Source organism: Amblyomma americanum, chromosome 7 (genome assembly GCF_052857255.1).
Source record: "Amblyomma americanum isolate KBUSLIRL-KWMA chromosome 7, ASM5285725v1, whole genome shotgun sequence".
NCBI lineage: Eukaryota > Metazoa > Arthropoda > Arachnida > Ixodida > Ixodidae > Amblyomma > Amblyomma americanum.
The window spans coordinates 35,323,522-35,338,271 of NC_135503.1; the positions used below are offsets into that span (position 1 = coordinate 35,323,522).

At 47.7% G+C, this 14,750-nt stretch overlaps 1 protein-coding gene across 1 annotated transcript; it reads left to right on the plus strand.

Moving 5' to 3' along the window:
* The first annotated feature begins 6,316 nt into the window (after positions 1 to 6,316).
* LOC144097050 (prolyl 4-hydroxylase subunit alpha-1-like) lies at positions 6,317 to 11,034 on the plus strand. The gene is made up of 2 exons (XM_077629837.1): positions 6,317 to 7,712; positions 10,595 to 11,034. Exons 1-2 carry the CDS (start codon positions 6,397 to 6,399, stop codon positions 10,815 to 10,817), a joined length of 1,539 nt encoding a protein of 512 aa, XP_077485963.1. The 5' UTR covers positions 6,317 to 6,396; the 3' UTR covers positions 10,818 to 11,034.
* The last annotated feature ends 3,716 nt before the right edge of the window (positions 11,035 to 14,750 follow it).

The following is a 14,750-nucleotide window of genomic DNA, read 5'->3' on the forward strand; positions in this document are numbered from 1 at the left end:
GGCACGTGCGCCTTCGACAGAGCGCGGAGACTCACGCCAATAAGTGCCTGAAGGTGGCGCGGAAAAGTACTAAGAGTACTACCCAAAACTGCTTGCTCTTCTCGCTAGGCAGTGTGTTGTGGCGCTGCAATCGGCACCGCAAACTTCAGCGCAAGTTCCCCTTATATGTGGACCAGTGCACCTTTTTTACATTCTACGCGGAGAAAGGCAGCTGGCGAAGACGTAAATTAGGAAGCTTAAGAAGACCTCAGTTCTGGCTGGCTGCCACTGCACTTTCAACTTTACACGGGTGCTAACAGCTAGGTCCAAAATATTCTTTCTCGAGCTGCGTTTACATTTCTATATACGTGCAATGGCGGCGTTTGTTCCGAGCTAGGCAATATACATTTCCGTTGCCCTTTGCCGCACGAAGCCAGGGTAAGTATTTGAAGGACGTCACGGACGTCGCTAGAGCAGCTTGTTACGTCACAATGACACATCCTGACGCCACACGTTACGAAAACGTTCCTTGCAAGCCGCCCTATACTGGCGGCACCGAAATCGTCGAAAACCCGACCTTTAATGCGAGAAGATTTTCTGCGGCCTTGTAATTCGGGAGGGACGTTAAGCAGGCAGCCCTTGAAAAGGCGGCTTTAGCTCTCAGACGGAACCGTTTCGCGAGGATTCCTCTTATCACATTCCATAGAAATCAGCGCAATCGCAGCTCCTCGGCGCTTACAAGCGGTTAAAGGTTAACAGTCAATAGTTTGTGGATTGTGGAGGCACTCACCGCGCGAACGAGGTCGCCCGATCTGCCCACCGTGTCGGCGATTGTCTGCCGGTCTCCATTTAGAGAGCAGACGCAATGGGCAGGCTTCGCGCACTTGCGCGGGAGATCACGATTTCCGCATAGAATTCCGGACAAGGGTAGAATTCAAAGCACAAAAAAGACAGGGACACAGAAAGACGACACCACAGAGCGCTCTGTGGTGTCGTCTTTCTGTGTCCCTGTCTTTTTTGCGCTATGAATTCTGCCCTTGAAATGAACCAACAAGCCCAAATATCTACCTTTCTGAATTCCGGCCAGTTTTCGAACTCACGTTTAAAATCCCTGCCCTCTGACTTGAAGCTCCGGCTTCCACCTGGCCTACCACGACGTGAAGCAACTTTGCTGCGTCGACTGTTGCTTGGTGTAGCTTTCACCAACCGTTAATCCTTTGTAATCGGTAGGGCTAATATGCCTGCATGTGCCATCTACTGGTGAGACGAGACTATAACCCACATTCCTTGTGAATGCCCTGCATACAGTGCCGAAAGGCAGTCTCTCTGCCGTGCACTGGCGATTCTAGATCCACGGCCGCTGACGGAAATGAAGATTCTCGACCCCTGGTCGCGGCGATCGTCGGCGATGAAGGCCTAACAGACACTGCTCCGCTTCTTGAGAACTCGGGCCTGCACGATAAGCTGTGATTTACCGGACGCTTACTATCTTCACACGGGGACTTCATTTTCCTGTTACTCCCTTTTCTTCTTCGCCTTTATACCTCCCCACCCCTTTACCCCAGTTCCGTGTAGCAAACCAGTTTCTTTCTTCCGGTTAACCTCCCTGCATTCCTTCTCCTACCTTCCTCCTCCGGATAAATTTCGACCACCTGGGGTTGTTTAACAGGCATCCACACATAAGTACGTGGGTGTCTTTGTAGTTCGCCTACATCGAAATGCGTTAGCCGCGGCCCTGACCAAATTCAGGATCTCGTGCTGGGCAACAAAAGGCTATAGCCTCTCAGACTGCGCTGCAGGTATTTACAAACAAGCAGAGCCTCATTTGATCGGACGTTTTCGAACTCAGGTAACTTTAGACGTCGAAATAAAAGCAGGTTCGCTGGCCTTTAAGTTTTCCATCCTGGGCGCAGTCTGTTCCAGAACACGCGTGGACAAAGAATAAAGAAAACGACTAAACGAGAACTTAAGTCGAAAGGCGGGCTGCGCGATCTCTGTGGCCCAATCACTCCGAGCTGAATACTAACTCGGCATTCCCCCCCCCCCTACCTCCTCGCCCGGCATCCGATCGGTACCTGGCAAGGCACGCCGAAAGACCTGCCGTTTATGCTCCATATCTTCGGTCAGCGGCTAATCAGGCGTGACTCATGTAGCCGGTGAGCGGCCCGAACCACCTTCATCAAGTGCGGTGTAATAGTTTGGCACTCCGCCCCCAAGAAAATTATCCAGGGTGCATTGGAGAGTAGGCCGACCCGATTAATTATGGCAGTGTCTATTCTAGCGGCAGCCGGGATACTTTCCTGACTGAAATTCTCCCGAAACTCTCCAATGATTGGCTACTGAAGGTGATGAGTTAATTTTTTTGTGCTTTTCACGGCCCCGCTTCTTCTGGCACAGTTCATTTTAGCAGCTGCCTGAAGTGCCCGAGCCGCCCAGCTCTTACTATAGTAATCGACTACAGCTTGCGCCTAGTTCCATTCTTGGCCACTGAGGAATTCGGAGTGCTAAGCAAGATTCGTGAGGTTCGACACAGCCGAAAGCGGACGCAGTGAGCAATAATATCCGCAGCAATGGCTGAGTGGTTATGGTGCTGGGCTGCTGAACCGAAAGACGCGAGTTCGATCCCGGCCGCGACAGTTGCATTTCTATTAAGGCGAAATGCTAGGGGCCCGTGTACTGTGCGATGTCAGTGCACGTTAAAGAAAGAACCCCAGGTGGTCGAAATTATCTCTAGCCTTCCACTCCGGTGTGCCTTCGTAGCCTGAGTCGCTGTTAGACGTTAAACCCTATGAAGCAGCAGTTAACAATAGTTTCTCCCTTGTGAAACTCAGTAGTTTAGACGAACTTTTTGCTGGGCGAGTTGGTGCATGGCTACTCTTAGGAACGAGTTGCGCATACATGACAAACACAGGAAAAACGCTGAAGACAGAAAGAGCGCAATTTACGCTCTTCTTCTTAGCAACTGAGTAACATCGGAGCATATTTGCAATAAGCAGAACTAACTGCGTTGTTAAAATCGGTGATTTCGAGGCGAGGATGAGGGAGGGCCAGCGATTTAAAGATGAGGGCGAGGGAGGAAAAGCAAAAATAATTGTAATAGCGACAACCGTGGTCTCTATTACTACAAAACTGGACATCGCAGATATCATCTCTCTGTCGTTATTAAAATCAGCCTGCTCAGAGGTACAGAAATATTGAATTTTAATCGATTGACATGCCTGCTGGAGCAACAACATTTTATTTTCAATCTCTTTAAGTGTAAATATTCTGTTAAAAACAAAGAACAGATTGTACACACCACATTCTGTAGGCAATCATGGCCGTATCATGATGGTGCTACAAAAGTTTGATGCATCCTGCTCTCCTGGCTTATCCCCCCTCCACCCCCTCTCTCGATCCAGGCATCCAGAAGCTTCCCGACCATTTAGAAATTCGTACATTCGCCCTGATCTCTGGGTATGACGGACTTCGAAGCAAAATACTACTTTCGTATACGAAGCCTCAGTTATATATATGTTGCCATTCATTACGCGTTCGAATAGCTGCGCCTTTCGGGCCTTGACAAATTCATAACGCTTGCTTTATAACTGTCATGCTCATGCCTTGAACATTTCAGTTTTTTTTTTTTTTGATGTCGCATTGACCGCATGGGGACGGGACGATTAGCAGAAAGCAGTGTGTTGACGTGAAACAGAGTGCAGCTTTGAAGGTAAGAAGGAGCACTGTGCCGCCCTTCCCGCTGCTCGAACCCTCATCCAGTAGCGAAGGTTGCGTTGACGGTTAACCTTGCAGATAACCGCGCGTTTCTATCTTCCAATTGTGACTGCGTCGTGCCCCGGGCCGATCGCCCGAGGCACGGTGCTGCATGTCGACTCATGAGCGCCTTCGCCCCCGTGGATGCTTTCCCACATTAATAACGCCGCGTAACCTCCCACGTTCTGCGCCTGCGCACAATGATGAATAACGAGCTTGTTGGCCGGAAGCATAAGAAAGCGCTTTTGTGGCTGGACGCGCACGGCTTAGGCGAAGGAAGCGAAGGAAGTTGCATGTAGGAAGCGAGCATATTTGGTCCACCCGTGGGTGAGACGTGATTAGAGCTGTACTAGACCCAAAAGGCAGGCTGTGGGCAGAGTGGGTGAGGGAACAAACGCGGGTTAATCAAATCCTAGTCGAAATCAAGAGGAATTAATGGGCTTGGACAGGGCATGCAATGCGAGGGCAAGATAGCCTCAGGTCCTTGAGGGTAACGGAGTGGATTCCAAGAGAACACAGGAAACATTTCTTCTCTATTTACCGAATTTATATTTCAGTTGACAGCCGTTAAGTATTGATATGGGTGTTTTTATAACAAACATATTTTCTCGTTTGGTGCAGTGTCACTATCAAGCAATGCATTTTATTTGCTCGCAATGCAAACAAATGAACTCAGACTGAAGCAGCTTTTACAAAGTGAACATACTTATTCTTTTCACGAATATAGTTCGGCTTCTGTTGCTCGTCGTTTTTCTATATACGTGGATTACAGATTATACACCTGCAAAGCCTTCGTCCCCTCTTGAATGTAGCGGCACTCTGCGTATGGCGAAGCAAGTAAATCGAACAGGTATAAAACAGCTGTTTTTATTTAATAAAATGATCACTGGAGGGCAAAAGGCAACAACGTTGCTGAGGACCATAAAAAGAGATTTCTTAAAACTCAATAATTAAACAAAGCAAAGAAAATAAAGAAATGCAATAAAATAAAATGAATAACGGTTGTGAAAACGAGGCGTTGACAATGAAGTAACTATTCGCCTCACCGAGACGCCTAGGGGAAAGTATGTTTAAATATGTTTACTCATGATAATGATGTTGATAAAAACATTTTATTGGAACTAAGATTGGTGCTTGATCTCCCTACTCTGGGAGTACAATGGATCTTGAAGCCGCTCTGGCATTTTAAGTCAGCTCCTGCTGAACTTTCAGGTCTGAACTGGACTGCATTTCCTCCTTCGCTCAATCGTCGGTTCTATTGCTGTATTTTTTTTTTGCAGGCTCCTACCGTGTGATATACGTCCGCTTCTACGCCACAGTGTGTACATTGCGGCTCATAGTGTTCTCGGTAGATTGCATGAAGTCTTTTTGGGTTTGAGTATGTGTTTTCATTCTTCTCAGTGTTATTTCATGTTCCTTGCATAATTCTTCATCCAGTGGCGCGTGCTGTTTTCTTCCTAGCCTATAGTGTTGCAAAACTTCCGAGTACGTGGTCAGCACATTTGAGTAGTTGTACTCGTCCGTGTGTTGGGGTGCCCGGTGTATGAGTTCTCGGTCTGCGGCGTGTGCGCCTCCGTTCCCCTGTGAAGTCTGATGCGCTGGTGCCCATCTGAGCTCGCTTTGCTTTCGGCTTCCTTGATGTGCATCAGGATCCTAATAGCTGCCCGCCAATCCTGGCCCTGATGCAGTTCCTTCCAGCGTACTGCCTCCATTTGTGAGGTTGCCATCCGAGCCTGTGATTGCTAACGCCATGATGTCTCCTACCGACCCTCCCGAGTCTGTGCATAGTGTGTTTATGTTGTTCTTCCGTGGTTTTTCTGTGCCTTAAGCTCTGGCCTCTCTTCTTCCGCGTGGTGTACAGGGTGCATGTTTCTTGCTATGGGCTTTACTTGTGAGACATTTTTGAGCTATTCGAGGGCTTCATGCCGGTCTTGCATTATGCGTATGTATGGCAGTTTGAGTCTGCTTAATATCTGCCTGTCCTACTGTTGGCGAGGCGGCATTTCTGCGATGTTAGCGGGGCTTAAATTATTTGATCCAACGTTTTGCGGATTCTGTTCTTATCACTCCTGTTCCGCCCTCTGGCAGTCCATCTTTTTACTCGCATTTGCCATCGCATTCTTCCTCTTTCTCTGCACAAAATTTTTCTTACTTTCTCTTCTTTTCCTATACGCTGCTAATCATTTTGTAGTTCATCTTTCCCGTTCGTTTTCAACAGTTTTTGATTCTGCACTTTCTTATGCCGTCTTCCTGTGTTCCTACCTTTTCCAGTGACGGTTAATTTGTTCCGAAAACAAACCCAAATTTTTCTCTCAAGTCAAGACCTGCACTTTCTCATTGAGCGCAATAGTCCCAGCCAATTTTAGAGGCTATTTTTACTCGCATAATCAGCTGCCTAATCAACCCGATTCTTCCTTTCTCTCATATTCTTTGATAAACGGTGCTTTTTTTTTTACTCTACCTGCCGCTAAAACGCTCGCAAATTGGCTCTAATATAACTTTGGGCCGAGGCAAACGAAAGCCGCCACGTGTATTAATAGAAGGAGCTCGTGCTGACCACTGCGTGAGTCCCAGAAGAAGAAAAAATAGAAGAGTGCATTCTTGTTCTTTCTCTGCGCCTGGGAAGAAACGCTAGTTCCAAGGCACCGTGATCCGAGGCGAAATATGGCGACTCTAGTCGGCACTGCGGCAGTAGTGGCACTGTGGATCGTGGTCTTCCTCCTCAAAGTGCAGCCGTGCCGGGCCTACATCCCGCCAAACTACGTGAGCTCGCGGCGGAAGGACCCCTACTTCACCCGATCGTACCAGGAGGTGAGCCGCTGGTTCCTGCGTTACATCGACGCCGAGCGCAACCGACTCGACTCGATTCGACGTCGCCTCGACAGGCTGGAAGTGGCGCAGCGCTCCTATGATGGCGTCGACCCGGAGGAGTACTTGGGCCTCCCCATGAACGCGTTCCTGCTCATCAAACGGCTCGCCAAGGACTACATCGAAGTCCTCGAGGAAGCCAAGGACGACACCAACTCCAAGCTGCTTCTGGCCATGCGACCTGGAGGGAAGAGGTCCAGACGCTACAAGTTCCCTACGAGGAAGGACGTCTTCAAGGCGGCCCATGCTGTGCTCGAGTTTCAGAGGACCGGAGGCTACTCTGCTAAGCAGATAGCCGATGGCCACGCTGTCGATCCGGAGTCCTCCCTCTACAACTTCGAGATGACGGCCAGAGATTGTTTTCATCTGGGGGCGGCGGCCACTGAAGTGGAGGACGGCCAGGCCGCAAAAGAGTGGATGCTGGAGGCGCTCGATCGAGCTCACGACGGCACGGTGGAAGTTCCCGTCATCAAGGAGCACCTGGCATACGCTTACTTCTTGCTGGGAGACTTTAGCATGGCCGACAAGACTAACAACGAGCTGATTGAGGAGGACCCCAATAACATGAGGGCATTCCTCAACATGGAGTTCTATCAGGAAGGTGGTCCAGGTCATTGCTACGCTTCGCCAGTAACGCTTCTGGAAATGACGCTGTTCAAGAAGCTCACGCATCCCGCGAAAACTAGGCGAGTTTGTACCCAGATGAAAACAGTGATGGCCAAGACGTACGAGGGAAAACTGTTCCAGGAGCAAGTTGTGCGTGAACCGACCACGATTTCCTTCCTAAACGTGCTGTCGAGCAAGGAGGTCTCTGTCTTGAAGGGAGTGGAGACGGCTGACGGTCCCGTGGTGAACCAGCCTGCGAGCCGAGTTCTTCTCGAGGTGTCTCAAAGAATCGAGGACATCGCGGACTTGAAAGTTCTTAATTCCAAGATACCCTGGAAACAGCTGGTCTCGTACTGCCATGAGAGCACGTGGCTGAACCCCGGTAACAACCTTCACTCGAAGCCGTTCGCAACGTGGTGGCTGTTCACCGCTCCAGCAACTCTTGGCGGACTGGACAAGTCTCTCTTTCCGGAAGTCAACCTGACAGAGGGCATGTCGTTGTTGCGGTAAGCTACCTCGGATGATTTCAGCGAGTGAATTTATTCGAGAGAAACTAAGCATATACGTACTGAATGAGCGCTTCCTATGGTTTGGTTTGGTTTATGAGGGTTTAACGTCCCAAAGCAACTCAGGCTATGAGGGACGCCGTAGTGAAGGGCTCCGGAAATTCCGACCACCCGGGGTTCTTTAACGTGCACTGACATCACAAAGTACACGGGCCTCTAGAATTTCGCCTCCGTCGAAATTCGACCGCTTCCTATGTTATTCCCTTCGCCATTTTAAATGCGATAGCATTGGAACCCTCATGTCGAAAAAACCGCTCCGCCCGTCCGTCCGTCGGTCTGAAGCCTTTGCTGGCAGATGGAAAAGAGAAGAGGAAAATCTCCCCCTGCACTTTCATGGGAGAGGAGGAAGGAGAAAGAAGGAGAGGGAAGACGAAGAGAGGGTGAGCGCGACAGGTGGAGAGTGGGGGAGAGTGTATAGGGCGTGTTACGTTGATTGCTCGATTGTATCTAGAGAGTGGAGAGGGGGATACGGCGTGTCACACGTTGATTGACGGACTGTTTCACGCCAGCTTGTGGCGCGGTGTGAAGCTGTCACCGGCAGCGCCTGCTTCGTCCGGGGTAAACACTAATGCTAACGCATAATCTGCTGTATCAATCGCAATGCAGTTTTTGCAATGCAGCCGCCATAGCGCTACGCCAGATATCCGAGATAACGAGCCCGTACGTGACAGGTGCAGTAATACTCTGCAAATTCAGCTTGTGTCCAGGTCATGCAGTAGACGAAGTGTCCGAAAAAGCAATAATACCAAGCTTTTGTAAATATACTTTTAAGATACTAATTAGAGACTTGAAATGTATAGTACTGACAAGAGGCGAGTTACAGGAAGAACCAAAAATGGCTTGGTGACGTGAAACCAATAAACGCCGATAAAGACCATTTATAGGTGACAAGGGAGGTCTACATAGTGGAGGCTGCATGACACAGGTTGTAGAGAATCAAGTGCACTACTGGATACAAGCCCATCCTGATTATTTGTTCAGCAGCAGCCTAACTACGTCAATTTCAGGACAAAGGCCTGTCCGGTATTGCTGCATTTAACCCTGCCCTGTGCCAGCTGCGACCGCCTTATCCCTGCAAACTTGCTAATATCGTCTTTCCATGTGATTTTCTGCCGTCCCCTGTTACACACCTCTTCTCGCTGAATCGAGTGCGTTGCTCCACTGGGTATAAGGCATTCGCATTATATGCCCTGTGCGCACCCCTCATAGCCTTAGTCACTTTGGGACGTTAAGCCTCCATAAACCGAACCATTACATGCCCTTCTCATGCCCATTTCTTCTTGATTTCGACTAGTGTGTCACTAACTTGATTATATAACGAAACTAAAACTAAACAATACAACAACCACCAAGCTGCCCTGTAATTATGGTGTATTGATTATTTAGACTTTTGCAACTAAGCACTAAATTTTCACGCAAAATACAAGAGTAGTTCACGAAGTGAACTTGCTTAACTTGGAGAACTTGCATAACTTGGAGAAAGCATAACTTGTAGAATTGAAATACATTTTGCAACTAACAGTAACTAAGCGCTTAAACGAAGCGGGGACAAAGTAAGAAATTGTTTATTTAGCGCTGGTCCTAGCTGGTTTCTTTGGTGTCTCATTTTCTTGCCCTGTTTTTATTCAGTGTCTAACAGTACCCACTCATCGAAATGTATACTTTTGAGTACATAGCCCTTAGGTGTAAAACCTACTCCAGCTAACATAGCTTAAATGATGTGTCCTTTCTTTAAGGCGGTAAAATAAAAAGGTTACATCGTGTTACCAAGATATCGCGCACTCGCTGTCTACCTTCTTAATGTATACAGCAGTATATGTATAGCGTCTTCGTGCAACAATACATGCTCGGGGAGTTTAATATACTTGCTGTAGTCCAGATCGCACACCCACGAGAACTAGTTTCCATATCCGTCTAGGATATAGAGCAATGAAGCTAATAATGAGGCTCAGAGTTAAGCGCTTATTGTTCTTACCGCAACGTGCAGCAAAAAGAGAAAAATGCTGGAAAGAGAAATGATGGAGAAAACTGTGCACTAGTTAAATCTAAAAAATAAACGTACTAATATTTCTCTTCGGTCGTGTAAAGACACGCAGTCTTTCTCATTAGTCAAGGAAGGAAGGAATAGACGCACATGATACTCTTTCCAAAGGGTTCCGCACTCTGCCAAGACGTTTCGCCATCCTGTCGGCTTTTTTTTTTTTTAGTCTGCAGTCCATTCAAAGCGACGTGTGCGTGCTTTCATATAACACTCAAAGAACAACGCTATCAATCTTATCTTGAACTAATTCAAGGAAGGTGCCAAAGGCATTGCTGGGTCTTGGGAGGTACCCAGACCTGTATTGGCTTCACGTTTTTTTTTTTATTTTACGCGCTAGCGTATACAGCTGGTTTGGTCAAAAATCCCTTGGCGTAGTCGGCACCGCGTGTCGGAAATAATCGGGGGCTGTGTAAAAAAAAATCGCATCATGATAACTTGTGGCTCCAGTGATTGAAGATTGATTGGTGTGTGATAAGCGATGACGAGTTAATGAAATCATTGTAATTAATTGATTGATTAAAGAAATTAAAAATGAAAAATTCAAGTAAAGGGCTTCGAAGCTGTCAAAATGCTCAGAATTGAAAGCAAATGCTTGATTATGTTAATTGACAATATTGAAATAATTAAAAAATGAAAAATGCGTTCAAGGGCGTCAAACTGCTCAGAATAGAAAGCCTAAGCATACTACGCTGTCGTATCATACCCTTAAAGGCGAAGCTTGAATGTCCTCTCCAATCTTCTTTTTCCTTTCAATGCTTTAATTGTTTGTTTGTCCCCACAGCTACCACGTCATGAGTGATGGCCAGCGCGACCGCGAGCCCATCCCGTTCGAGTGCGAGGGTGAGAGTGTTACCATCTTCTACAAGCGCATCATGCTGGAGGACCAGCGCTTTCCATGCGTCGGCAGAGCCACCGTGGCCAACTACTCCGGCGAGTCGTGCTACAAGCCTCTGCTCTTGGACTCCCCGCAGCCTCGATCCGCGCACCTAGGCGTCTCGCTCTGACGTGACGTCACTCGCAGGGCGGCCTGGTGGAGGCGGCGCTGCGCAGGACTCCTACGAAGGAACGGTGCGACCGATCGCCTTCCCCTTCGGGGGACAAAAACAACCCCAGGGATGTTTGTTGTGACTCGGTTTGCTTTCCTCTCTCCTTGTTTCTCTTCCAAACATCCGTTGAAGCAGAGTCCCGTCTCTCCCTCATCTCCGCCTCCTCCTCCTCCCCCCCCCCCCTCCGAAAAAAAACAATAAAGCAGCTTTGTTTGTGTTCAACCGTTGGTGTGGTACACCGAGTCAATAAAGGTCTGGCCAGGCCCATAGCGACTTTCTTCCAAGGTTTCCAGACTTCGCACGAAGCTCCTTTGGGATGAGGCTGTGATTCCGGTGTTCCGGTGCGCGTTAAGACCTCACGTGGTTGAAATGTAGTCGAAGCACCCCACCCCCCCCCCCCCCCTCCCACGAAAGCAGCATGCGATAGATTATAAATGCGGCTCGTTCGGCCATTTTGTATTTCACTGCTGAGGCAAAACAATTTCCGCGGCACGCGGACCTTTATTGTATACCACCGTCTACGCCGCCCAACTGCTGTTTCTTCTTTCTATCTAGCGCCGTAATCGAATGAGCCACGAAGGCTAAAGGGATGTTTCTCTTGAGTGACCAGTCATAAGGTAACCTAACTGAAATGTTGAACATGCAGGAACATAAACCACGTGACCAACCACGGCGCCACCACGCAGCTCAAGGGGTGCCACGCTGAAGGCTCGAAGTGCTAGCGTAGTGTAGCTATCGCTACAAAAACTTAGTGCCACACCTCAGTACCTGAGACTGGCGACAGCCACGGTCTGCAGACATGACCTCCGAGATCGCACATCAAGGCAGGGTTTGCCGAGCCTACCTGAGCTCTGCCGCCTCGTTCAATCTTGGGGGTCATGCATGGGCATCGTTAGCGTCACCACAGCTTATGGCGCTCGGAGTTTATGTGCGAGCGAACAGTAAAATAAAAAGCATTCCAAATTAAAACCTACAGTAGCATGAAAATTTTCTTGTAATGCCAGGAACAATAAAATAAGCAAGTGGTTTAGGCACGCTGCAGCAGCATGAGCGAACACCGAGGTTAACTGCGCAAAACGCCTGCACAGAGCAGTGTGGCCACGAACATCAAATTGTAAACAAAAAATGTACGCACAAATATCTTTTAATCGAACTTCGGGTTTATTCGAAATAACGCTATTCTGTATGATCTGGCTATTACAGCTGACGTTGTGAAAGAGAGTTAATGAAGGTATACGGCGCTGATATCATGATGGTACGAACACGCACTTGCACACGTCACAGAAGGTACCTTAATACATGCTTCAGTGCCATAGACGCCACACAAAAGCAGGATCACGACCACTTTCGATAACCACCGGGCTTGGCCGATTTCCGCGCACATGCAAGAACATGCAAATGGAGTGGGTGAAAATTTAGAGAAGCACAAAGGATTACTCGGAGTTGACACAATACGCACGCATTTATACAAGCCGTGGTTGTTGTGAAAACAAAAGCGTATACTTCGCTACCAAGTATTCGGCCTGATTCAGTCTAGTGGGAACCAGTTATTGTGATTCCATTGGCATGCACCGTGAAACGATTGCTCGCCACAAATGCAAGTTTGACTTAGGTGAATCATCTGCTTATGGGTTTAAAATGAAGAAAATAATAATTGTTCCAAAGGTTCTAGCCAAAAAGAGATATGTATATTTTTCGCTTCAGTTGGAATTATGCGTGGAAATTCAATATAAACAACAGCGTTGCCCGAAGCGTTTACGCTCGATGCCGGATGCAGGAAGCAGCGCTTGTATTTTACGACTCATGTGAAGAAGGGCAGAGTACTCTGTGTTCATTTGTTTTTTTTTCTAGCCAGCGCTGCCGAGAGTGCTCAGGTTCTTTGGAGTTTGGAAAACGAGTTTGGCTTGGGCTTCGAACTCGTTTCAGCTACTGAGTCGCGAACGCATAACTCTGTGCCCTCAGGGTTTGCGGACTTCTCACCGATGGTGAAGACCTGGGGATGCGAAAGAAAAGAATAAACAACCCCAAGCTATTCTATTTGACGCAGGCCAGGCATACTTGAAGACTCGAACCCTTTTTCGCCCGCGGCGAATTCAAATTTCTCGTGGCTGAACCAAAGCCAAACGCTGCCTATGCGTTGTGTTTGGGGCTTCCTGCTTCCGGAATATCAAGTCCGCATCTCCCACGTGGAAAGTGGTTCGTTCCTGTTGATGCGCTTTCCAATGCTTCCCTCCGTCTTCTTTGCTCTCGTGCGGGACATGTAAGATGTCTTATGGATCAGATAAGGATATCCTGGAATGTCCAATGTTCCCTTTCCAATGCGTCACTTCATCTTCGCTCTTGTGCAGGACATGTTAGGTGTCTCATGCATTAGATAAGGACATTCTGGAATGTCCAATGTTCCCTTTCCAACGTTTCCTTTTGTCTTCTTCGCTCTCGTGCAGGACACGTTAGGTATCTTATGGATTAAATAAGGACATTCTGGAATGTCCAATGTTTCCTTTTGCCTTCCTCGCTCTCGTGCAGGACATGTTCGGTGTCTTATGGATTAGATGAGGACATTCTGTAACGTCCAATGTTCCCTTTCCAATGCTTCCCTTTGTCTTCTTCGCTCTCGCGCGGGACAAGTTAGATGTCATATAGATTAGATAAGGACATTCTGGAATGGCCAATGTTTCCTTTCCAATGCTTCCCTTTGTCTTCTACGCTCGCGTGCAAGAAAAGTTAGATGCTTCATGGATTAGATAAAGACATTCTTGAATGTGTGAAGCATTCGAAGGTGCACGGAGCACACTGCCACGGATTTTTCAGAGGCCAAATAGTTTTTTTTTTCAAGCATTTCACCCCTGAGGCAGCAGAGAACATAGCCTGGGGAGTCCTGTATACTCATTAGAAGAAGCCCGCGGCCTAATCCGTGCAACGGATTAGCCTTTCTTGAGGAAGCTTCGTTGTATTCTTCGAGGCCATCGTCTTCGTCTGCAAACTAATTCGCATTCTGCATCCAAGCTCCAGCATCCAGCTGTATCTTACCGGTACTCACCTACGGGGCAGAAACCTGGAGGCTGACGAAAATGGTTCAGCTTAAGTTAAGGACAACGCAGCCCGCCATGGAAAGAAAAATGATAGATGTAACGTTAAGAGACCGGAAGCGGGTAGAGTGGGTGTGGGAACAAACACGGGCTCTTCACATACCCGCAAATTTCACATACGGATTGACATGTGTGTGAAGTGTGCTAGCGGCGTTGTGTATGAACTGCCTCTGGCATGCGGTATGGTATACCGGGTTTTTCAACGAACACTTCCAAAAATTTTCAAAAATAGGCTTTTTTGTGGTAAAAATATAGCTTTTGCGGCATATTATTACTAGTGTTGGCGGACACCAGAAAACCGGTGATTCGTCTTCAGTAGTAAGCTGGTTGACTAATTTTTAACAATTAACCTTTTAACTAGCAGAGTTAGGCGCCTCGTTGCATTTAGAAACTTGTAGCCGGTCGCTTTTAATAGCCATATTAATTTTTATAATTTCGAAAATGTGGTTACCCTCGCCGCTGTGGCTCGACAAAAATTCGCTTTTTCTACTGGTTACGTTCACTAGAGGGGTTGCTTTGCCTGCATGCTTTCTAAAGCGCATGTATTTTCGCATGATGCAGCCAAATTTTGTCGAGCCACAGCGGCGATGGTAATCGCGTTTTCGAAATTCTAAAACCTGATATGACTATTCCTAAGGACCGGCTACAAATTTCTAAATGCAACCAGCCGCCTAACTCTAGTAGTTAAAAAGTCAATTAACAAAATTAGTTAACCAGCTAACTACATAAGACGATTCACCGGTTTTCTGGTATCCACCAACACTGGTAATACTATGCCGCAAGGGCCATGTTTTTACCCAAA